Source organism: Haliotis asinina, chromosome 7, assembly GCF_037392515.1.
Source record: "Haliotis asinina isolate JCU_RB_2024 chromosome 7, JCU_Hal_asi_v2, whole genome shotgun sequence".
NCBI lineage: Eukaryota > Metazoa > Mollusca > Gastropoda > Lepetellida > Haliotidae > Haliotis > Haliotis asinina.
The window spans coordinates 5,717,505-5,727,663 of NC_090286.1; the positions used below are offsets into that span (position 1 = coordinate 5,717,505).

The 10,159-nt window shown below is 41.7% G+C and overlaps 1 protein-coding gene across 4 annotated transcripts in view; it reads right to left on the bottom strand.

Annotated features, from left to right (window-relative positions):
- Positions 1-9,218, bottom strand: part of LOC137291338 (serine/threonine-protein phosphatase 6 regulatory ankyrin repeat subunit B-like) — a 70,758-nt gene extending 61,540 nt beyond the window's left edge. For 2 of the 4 annotated variants that reach the window (XM_067822643.1, XM_067822642.1), the window contains exon 1: positions 8,905-9,218. In XM_067822643.1, the coding sequence (XP_067678744.1) occupies positions 8,905-9,186 (282 nt within the window). In that variant the 5' untranslated portion in view covers positions 9,187-9,218. Of the gene's footprint in view, positions 1-480; positions 592-8,904 lie in introns of those variants that run through there. The other 2 variants (XM_067822644.1, XM_067822645.1) reach the window with 2 other exon arrangements.
- Between the last annotated feature and the right edge of the window lie 941 nt (positions 9,219-10,159).

The window sequence follows — 10,159 nt, forward strand, 5'->3', positions numbered from 1 at the left end:
TACATTTACACTTGGATTATCTTCCTAAAAGCAACGTTAATGTTTTGAAAAGAGTTTTGACTGTGACTGTCACAAAAATTGTGTACCTATTGGCAAAGCATCACAGTTATAGTATCTCTCGTCCAAGTATGACGACTCAGCCGATGTGGACGGGGATTCTGTAGGTTCGGACTCTAACAATCACGTTGTTGTCTCACCTCTGATTTCCTACAAACCTGCGCGAGTCCGGTTAGAACTGGCTTTCAGCAGCCCATACTGGTTGTAACAGGCAACTAATTGGGTGGTCAGCGAAACTAAACAACAAACATGGGGAACTAAACGTGAATCTCTTATAATGGGGTAAAAAAACTTAATGTGAAACCTTTAAATCTTGCTATCTATGCTATATATTAGCATTGCAATATTGCTGCTCTGTTACAACTAGCAATACGCTGCTTCTATTTTGATGAACCATGAAAATTCTATCTAGCTACATCCTACCTGGACAAGCTAATGGTACAAATCGTGACGAACAGTCGCCTAACTCGACCAAACCTGTACACACACTGACCGATGCGACAGTTTCCCACGTGGCCAAGATCACGTGGTCTGACCGCACGTGAAAAAGCATGTTTCTTGGTGAGCTGAGAAGCATGGTGCGTTTGCCCGATCCGTACATATGTTTGGTACACAGGTTTGCTGACTTTGTTGACACGTCATCATATCCCAGTTGAGTCAGTGGCTCCTCATTTTGGTGACCGTTGGATTGTTTGGTCCAGACAAGGTTACCGTCTAAGTTAACTTAGGTTCATTATTATTTATTGCACTGCTTATATCGAGTCTATCAAACCATAGCAGAAGATCGCGACGGCTAGCCTTTTAGCGACCAATTGCGCGTCAAATGACTTAACGAGTCAGACAACGTTACTGTTTAGGGTTTCTGCGGAACTTACACAATTCCGCTGTCACTGACACTGATCTCCCAACAAACGAAAATCCGCATGAAACACATATAGATGACCTGCTGTATATACGCTCAGTGCTTTCTGATGACACGGTTACCATCAGCTGAAATTTCCGCAAGCTGACAACCTTGAATATGGACGAAAACGTTATTTTCTGCGACTGGTTAGTCACTGTTGTGATGTGCTCCATGCGCATCACTCGGAAGCGATCGTACGGAAAATAACACTCGGAATGGTTCGGGTACAAACTTTTTTTTCGAGGTAAAAGTGCAAAAGATATGTGAGAATCTGGCTGAGTGCGGTGTTAGACAACAAACCAACCTGCCAGCCAACCTAGTGATACGGTGGAATACCGGTGTCGATGCAGATGGTTGCGTTGATGTGCAGGTGGTGGATATCTTGAGGGATTTCTGTTACGACGCCAATTGTAGTAACGCGTCGTAACAATGTCCCCGCCGTAACAATGTCCTTTCTCCGTTCTGGGGCCCTCGGATGTTAGGCCTGTCTGGTTGACTCGTCTCAGCAGTTTGTCTGACGACGGTCTGCCTTGTAATGCCGAACGTTCGGACAACCTGGATGTTCGAAACCATCTGCGACACGGCAGTAGATGGTTTACGCCCCACTGATGAAAATCGTGGCATTTTGGTGTGTGGCTTTAACAGGTATGTCACCAACTTTCTCAGTCGACAGTGCTTCATACTCTTAGCAGTCACCTTTGATTCAACAAAATCATGATTTTCATGACTCAAGACGTCCACTCCGTAAAGGATCTCCGTGTTACTTCGTCAATAGACACAGGACCTCACAGTTACTTCGTCAATAGACACAGGACCTCACAGTTACTTCGTCAATAGACACAGGATCTCACAGTTACTTCGTCAATAGACACAGGATCTCAGAGTTACTTCGTCAATAGACACAGGATCTCAGAGTTACTTCGTCAATAGACACAGGACCTCACAGTTACTTCGTCAATAGACACAGGACCTCACAGTTACTTCGTCAATAGACACAGGATCTCCGTGTTACTTCGTCAATAGACACAGGATCTCATAGTTACTTCGTCAATAGACACAGGATCTCAGAGTTACTTCGTCAATAGACACAGGATCTCCGTGTTACATCGTCAATAGACACAGGATCTCCGTGTTACTTCGTCAATAGACACAGGACCTCAGAGTTACTTCGTCAATAGACACAGGATCTCAGAGTTACTTCGTGAATAGACACAGGATCTCAGGAGGAGGGGAGGGAGTTTGGTTTTACGCCGCTTTTAGCAATATTCCAGCTATATCACGGCGGGGGACACCAGAAAATGGGCCTTACACATTGTACCCACGTGTGGAATCGAACTCGGGTCTTCGGCGTGACGAGCGAACGCTTTAACCACTAGGCTACCCCACCGCCCCCACAGGATCTCAGAGTTACTTCGTCAATAGACACAGGATCTCATAGTTACTTCGTCAATAGACACAGGATTTCCGAGTTACTTCGTCAATAGACACAGGACCTCACAGTTACTTCGTCAATAGACACAGGATCTCAGAGTTACTTCGTCAATAGACACAGGGTCTCAGAGTTACTTCGTCAATAGACACAGGACCTCACAGTTACTTCGTCAATAGACACAGGACCTCACAGTTTCTTCGTCAATAGACACAGGATCTCAGAGTTACTTCGTCAATAGACACAGGATCTCAGAGTTACTTCGTCAATAGACACAGCATCTCATAGTTACTTCGTCAATAGACACAGGACCTCACAGTTACTTCGTCAATAGACACAGGACCTCACAGTTACTTCGTCAATAGACACAGGACCTCACAGTTACTTCGTCAATAGACAAAGATTGTCTGTGACTTGCAAGTCACAATCAAAACACTTTTCAAACGTTAACGTTGTGTTTTTTCTCAAAATAATCCCCAAACACTATGTGTACATCTTTCAGCTAATGCATCAAGGAGAAAGAGATCACAATGCGGAATTCAAACATTTATAAAAAAATATATACATCAACCGGTATCAACAGGCCTCTAGACTTGAAATGACACGTGATTTTTAAAGGTGTAAACGTTTTGCACAGGGCACCAAAATTAAGACTGTTTTTACCGAAACTTTACCAGAGCTTGAAATTCGATTTAATTTACTAGTCTTCACGTAACGTTCAACACGGAGACAACGATGGGGACATAGTAAACGTAACATGGCTACCATGGGGACATGGCTAACAGTAACAGTTTAAAAAGTTGAAAAGGGTTTCCGATTCCAATATTTGTGTTATTCGTGCCCAGGTTAGGCACAAGTGACGATATAGATGTGGAGTAATTTAGGTTGCTATGTGAATATGGTGACATGTTGAGGAGTTTGAGAACGCACCATTACTACAGTGTATCACAAAAATGCCTTGGTCCTGTGTCCTACGTGCCTTAGACGTGATCGTGCCCAACAGCAGTCAAGGCTGAGACCTGAGATACACCAAACCGTACCTTCAGATACATTTAAATATGCCCTGAGATACACCAAACCGTACTTTGAGATACATTTAAATATGCTCTGAAATACACTTCATATGCCCTGAGATTCACCAAACGTGCCCTGAGATACATCTAAATATGTCCTGAAATACATTTCATATGCCCTGAGATACACCAAAACTTGCTCTGACAGAAACTTAAGATACACCTAAATATGCTCTGACGTGCACCTGACGTGCTCTGAGATACATTTAAACAGGGCCTAAGATACATTTAAACATGATCTGAGATACGCACAGACATACCCAGATATAAACAGAAAGATATACCTAAGTAAGCACGCATTAATGCTATACATATAGACATATCTTGATATACCCACAAACATACCCTGAGACACACACAAACAGACCCTGATATACACACAAACAAACCTTGAGATCAATACAAACAGCCCCCGATATACAGAGAAACATAACCCTGCATACACACAACAAAACTTCGAGATCCACACAAACATTCTTTCACATGCACACAAACATCCCCTGGAATATATACAAACATAATAAACACAAATATACCCCGATATACCCCTTCCAACATACCAGAGTTATAAATATCTCCTGGAATATATACAAACATACTCTAGTAGCTACACAAACATACCCCGAGGTATGCACACACATACCCTGAAATATATACAAATATACCCCGAGGTATGCACACACATACCCTGAAATATATACAAATATACCCCGAGGTATGCACACACATACCCTGAAATATATACAAATATGCCCCGAGGTATGCACACACATACCCTGAAATATATACAAATATGCCCCGAGGTATGCACACACATACCCTGAAATATATACAAATGTACCCCGAGGTATGCACGCATATATTCTGAAATACACACAAACATACCCCGATGTATGCACACACATACCCTGAAATACGCACAAACATACCCCGATGCGTATACGCATATACCCTGAAATACAAAAATACCCCGATGTATGCACACATATACCCTGAAATACACACAAACATACCCCGATGTATGCACACACATTCCCTGAAATACACACCAACATACCCTTAGATAAACAAAAACATACCCGATATACACACAAAGATACCTAATATATCCACAAACATACCCTGGGATACACACAAATATACCCCATGTACACACACACATACCTGATATACTCACAAACATACGACCCGTGAAGGTCCCGGGGTAGAATAGGTCTTCAGAAACCCATGCATGTCATGAAAGGCGACTACGCTTGTCGTAAGAGACTAACGGGATCGGTGGTCAGGCTCGCTGACTTGGTTGACACATGTCATCGGTTCCCCATTGCGCAGATCGATGCTCATGATGTTGATCACTGGATTGTCTGGTCCAGACTGGATTATTTACAGAGGGCCGCCATATAGCTGGAATATTGTTGAGTTCGGCGTAAAGCTAAACTCACTCACTCACTCACAAACATACCCTGAGATACACAAAAACATATCTAAGATACCTACAAACATACTCTGAGATACACACAAACATACCCTGAGATACACACAAATATATCCACGTACACACACATCCGTACCTTCATCCACACACAAACATACCCTGATATACGCACAAATATACCCCGAGACACAGATAAACATGCCCACTCACATAAACATACACCCAGTTAGCACGATGATACAGTATCACAAACATTCCTGAGATAGACCCCAATATACGTCAGAATATATTCCAGAGCTATTGTCCCTCACAAACAAAGCCAAACATTTGCCCTTAGGGCAAGCACGTCCACGAGTAGGCTGAAGGAACCAGAAAAAAACAGGCACCATTGATCTCAAATGTGTGTGCGTACTGCCAAAGGCACCCATCGGATCGAGATCGCGCCAGGAGAGCACTAGACGCCAGGTGTCTATAGGTACATCGCAGATATTGCCTTCATACCAACAATAAAAAAATGCTACATATAAACGGATTGTTATTTTATTGAATTGCATAAGGGAGATCTTGTAGTCAGAAGAGAGTTCATCGGTTATAAGTGTGTTTGTCTAATTCTGAAGCCCCGGCCCTGTGATCACCGGTGCATGCTTGTCCATCGAACGTCTCAGTAAGGCACTTGTGTGAAGTGTAAAGATGTTTTACAGTGAAATCCAAATATTTGACTAACTATTCGTAAAGATACGAGATAATATTTTGTCTGGAGATTTTTTCCGTTTTGTTTTGTTTATCGAACCAATACCTTATACCAAGCTTTCGAAATTTCCATTATTGAATTGTTTTTTTCACAATTATGAATATGAAAAACACCTGTTAAATGTCAGCATGATTTTCAGTTCAAAATAGTTTAGGAGTAGACACTGACATTAACAAGGATGAACTGTCATTGTGCTTTGCTAACACTCAAAGAATAACTCCGCATTTTTAAAAAGATATAATTCAATTAATAACTTTTGAAAGGTACAACAGTCGAAAATACTCGACAGCGCATGCATACCTAACCTTAGTATATAATATTAAAATTTGATTTGTCGGCACACATTTACACTTCGAACATGGTAGTGGCCATGTCGTTGCAAATTCAGTTCATTTCATGAAATCATTTTGTTTGAAAAACTACCCTGGATAGACTACTTTTTGCAACCTGTTCTAGGAATGAGGGTAAAGTTGGTACAAACATATTTAAGGAATGTTTTAGAATACAAACTCGGTATAACTTCTTTAGCGTACCAATTTACGTTGCTGTAAGCGATAAAATTAATCCCATGGCTGTGAGAAAGCTAAGGGAATAGCCGAGTCGCTTGTTAGAATACGAGTGTATCTGTGGCGTATGTTAAAGATTCAATACAAACAACGAACTTTTGAGCCCAGAGTTATTAATATGAACAAATGTTCAAATAATCTCACTTGATTGTGTTTTGTTAACAAATATATGAACACGATGTATACATTTGTTTGAAACTCTGAAGCTTGTGGAGAATTTTAAACGTATATTGATGATTCTGTTGGTCGAGGTATCAAAGAACACAAAGATAATCACAGTAAACGATGATAAGTACTTCATTAAAACATTCAGATACTAAGTAAGCGGTGCCTAGAGGGTAACAGTAAACAGTAAACTCCACAAGCAAAGGGGTTAGTGATGCCATTTGACAGTGATGTTTTCGTAACGGATGATGTTGCAAAGCCTTGCCAACATATCCGTATGTATTCTTGAAATTAAGACAGATCTTAACAGCCAGAAAAGGCCAGGTAAATATATTAATATGTTTGAGATTAACATTGTTTCGTAATTCAGTTACAATTCATTCCTAGGAGACATCCAACACTTTTTCAGAAACTTTTGATATTAGGTTCGAATCCCGGTTCACCTTGACTATGGTTGGAGGTTTGCCTGCACGATATACGTTTTCGTAATCTTAACTTACGATGTACATGTCAAGGATCTACATTACTTCGGATTTTACTCCCACAATAAACTGATACACTATTATAAAAAGCTTAAACTCGATGTTAAACCAAACTCATTCTCTCATTCTTTATCGACAATTTTGACTGAGAATACGTTCTGACATTTAAATGTTAGTGCTTGCAAGCATTTTTATATCACGTTGTCGTTGTCGCTGTGGTTGTTGTTAGCGTTATTGTCGACATCGGCGTCGGCGTTAAATACATTGCAGTCCATGTCGGGAAGCCGTATCTTGTTTCCCTTGTCACGACGCACCCAAAGAACTGTTATCACAAAAATGCACCCGCTGTCCCTTTGGAGCCCCGTTTGCATGGTAACTAAAGAATGTTGAGCGACAAGGGGTGTTATAAAAGTCCTACGCTAGTCATGGACAATGAAAAGGTCACCCACGTAGAGGAAACAACGTATAACACAAAACCGATAATGGTTTGATTTGTATCGTGGATTTTAAACTGAAAACACGGAAATGAAAATTTCTTAATGTCGTTAATAACCCTCACACCTGCTCTCATTTTTTAGGGGGCAACAAAATGCTATCTTTAACATGACATGTTTAATGTGCGATTTGAAGGTTAGAAGTCGACAGAACTACAATCTCATGAAACAACACTGTACTCGTCTCCTCAATGAACTGTCTTTGTAGAACGTATCATTCATCATAGAAGTAAAGGACAATGTAGAAAATATCACGTTAAACCAACATGATCACCTTCGGGTAAGCAACGCATTGTAAGAGTATATGTTAGGGATGTCTTCATCACTTCTGTCATCTGATAGCATAACACGTGGTCTTCTTGCTCTCTTTCTGATGATGTGTTTCTACCTGTAACATTCTCGTCATAATCAGCTTGTTCAGGACGTACTTCTCTCGTGTGTTTTAACAATGTCAGCTTAAGTAGAAGTAAGTACAACTTAAGTGGATGTGTTCAGGTGCATACAACCTGCCTCATCTGTCTGAAGTAGCCATGTTTTGTCTCTCGGAAGGCTCATAAAACCGATAAAAGGTCCATAGTGTTACAGTTAACGAACTGGCTTTTGACGTTTCCTGGTGAGTTTTGGTAGGAATTTCACTGATTCCACTTATTACGTGCTATAGACATCAAGCATGTCAAGCCTCACCGAAACATTTATCACAAATACTGTAAAAGTTTTGGTCAGGAAACTATTGTTTAACTCTTGTGAGTTAAAGTGAGAGAACTTAATGAACTCTCATGTGTATAAGGTTTTGGCAATAATCAGTGAGTGAGTATCTCAGGGTATGTTTGTGAGTGAGTGAGTTTAGTTTTACGCCGCACTCAGCAATATTCCAGCTAAATGACGGCGGTCCGTAAATAATCGTGTCTGGGCCAGACAATCCAGTGATCAACAACATGAGCATCGATCTGCGCAATGGGGAACCGATGACATGTGTCAACCAAGTTAGCGAGCCTGACCACCCGATCCCGTTAGTAGTCTCTTACGACAAGCATAGTCGCCTCTTATGGCAAGCATGGGTTGCTGAAGGTCTGTTCTACCCCGGGACCTTCACGGGTCCTGTAGCAATAATATCACACTTCTTCATAACATGACGCTAACATACACAGATTTGTTTCCAGTTAGGATCCTGGTATGATGAAGAGCGATACTTTCTATGGCTAGGCAAATTCTATATTGCAGTGGATTCCGGCGTAGATCCTAGGCTTGCCTAATAACGATGTTGGGATCTACCCCGAAACGTCGCATCCACTGCAATGAAGCTGTCTGTCCATAATAAGGATCCGTTGTGGGTTACAAGTCACAGTTAATGTTTAACATTAAAGATAGAAACTGATAACTAGTTCAGTGGGCTAATCATAGTTTGGCCGTTTCTAATATTGTTCCATCTTTGTTGTCCTGTTGTTACAAATGTTTAAATGGTCTGGAAAGTATGTATTAACGTTTCTAGTGGTTTGATGAGAGTGGCGGATTGTTTGGAAATTGTGAGAATGTTTCGGTGACATTTACCTCATCCGTAGCTAACAGCTGCGGGTTGGTCTTGTCCATGTTTCTCAACGTCTGCTCTAGTATCATCCATTCACCTCGGTTACACAACCCGAGCAGACGATCAGAAGTACCGGAAGTCGTCTGCTGATAGACACCCCCTGAACTGAGGGACGCCGTGTCCGACCCCGACTCTGACCCCTTGCTCGAAGTCCCACTTCCGATACCACTAGAAGTGGCACTTGTTCTTCCGGCATTGTCAGTTTTAGGGTCTGCCTCCCTAATTTTGTAATCATGGTTGTTCATGGTGGATTCCGGACATCAAACGCTGCCCCCCACATCACTAATCATAGTCAACATCTACACACACTCTGTCCCCAGCGTTGTTGACATTGCTGCAAGTCGCTCAAGACTTGAAAGAAGTCGTATGGATAAACTCAACGGTCTTCACAAAACAAATCGACAACAAACTCCCTTTGGGGGATTCAGCAAGTACCGTTCCAGTCCGGAAAGAAGGGATTCGAATTTCAAACAGTTTTGGATTTCAGCGAATTACTCCCTCCGCGTCTCACAAAGATTATTCCTCCTCATCAGCCAGCCATTAACTTATCCGAGTACTTTTCTTCAGCCTTTCTGATTTGGTCACATGTGACAATAGGTCTGTCAGAGAACCAACAGCACCATGGAAACACCAAGCGAATTCCTCAACTGATGGATGACGGACAGGTCCATTTTACCAGAGGGGGCAAGGAGCATAACTGTTCAAATACCCGAATATCCGAAACAAATACCCGCCACCCGTTTGTACGTGCAGTTGGTAGAACGCCTAATGCAGCCACACTTCACGTCTGTTTATCGTAGGATAAGAAAATAATTCAAATCCAACGGTAGGAATTATTGAGCGGCTCCCTCCCGCTCTGAAGTCGATTGTCCCGCAGTAAATAACACCACAGTCTTCGTCAGTAGCTAAGAGGCCCCGTATCCTGTGCTGGCAGTTCCAATAACGAGATTGGAAGATGATCGAATAATTGGAAAATTACGCGGTAGCTATCGCGTTGTTTTGACGTTTAGCTGCGAAAATAGTTAACGAAAATTACACCACTCTTCCTTCTCATAATCATTTTCAACTATTTACCTATGTCTTGCTGCAAATGTTGTTTCGCGTCATAAATACACCCATTGGGGGTAATTGGCACTGGTTCATATCATACTTGTCACCACGAAGTCGATTATCGATTAGGCTGCTATTGATACGGCAGAGAACTGTTCCTTAGACCAC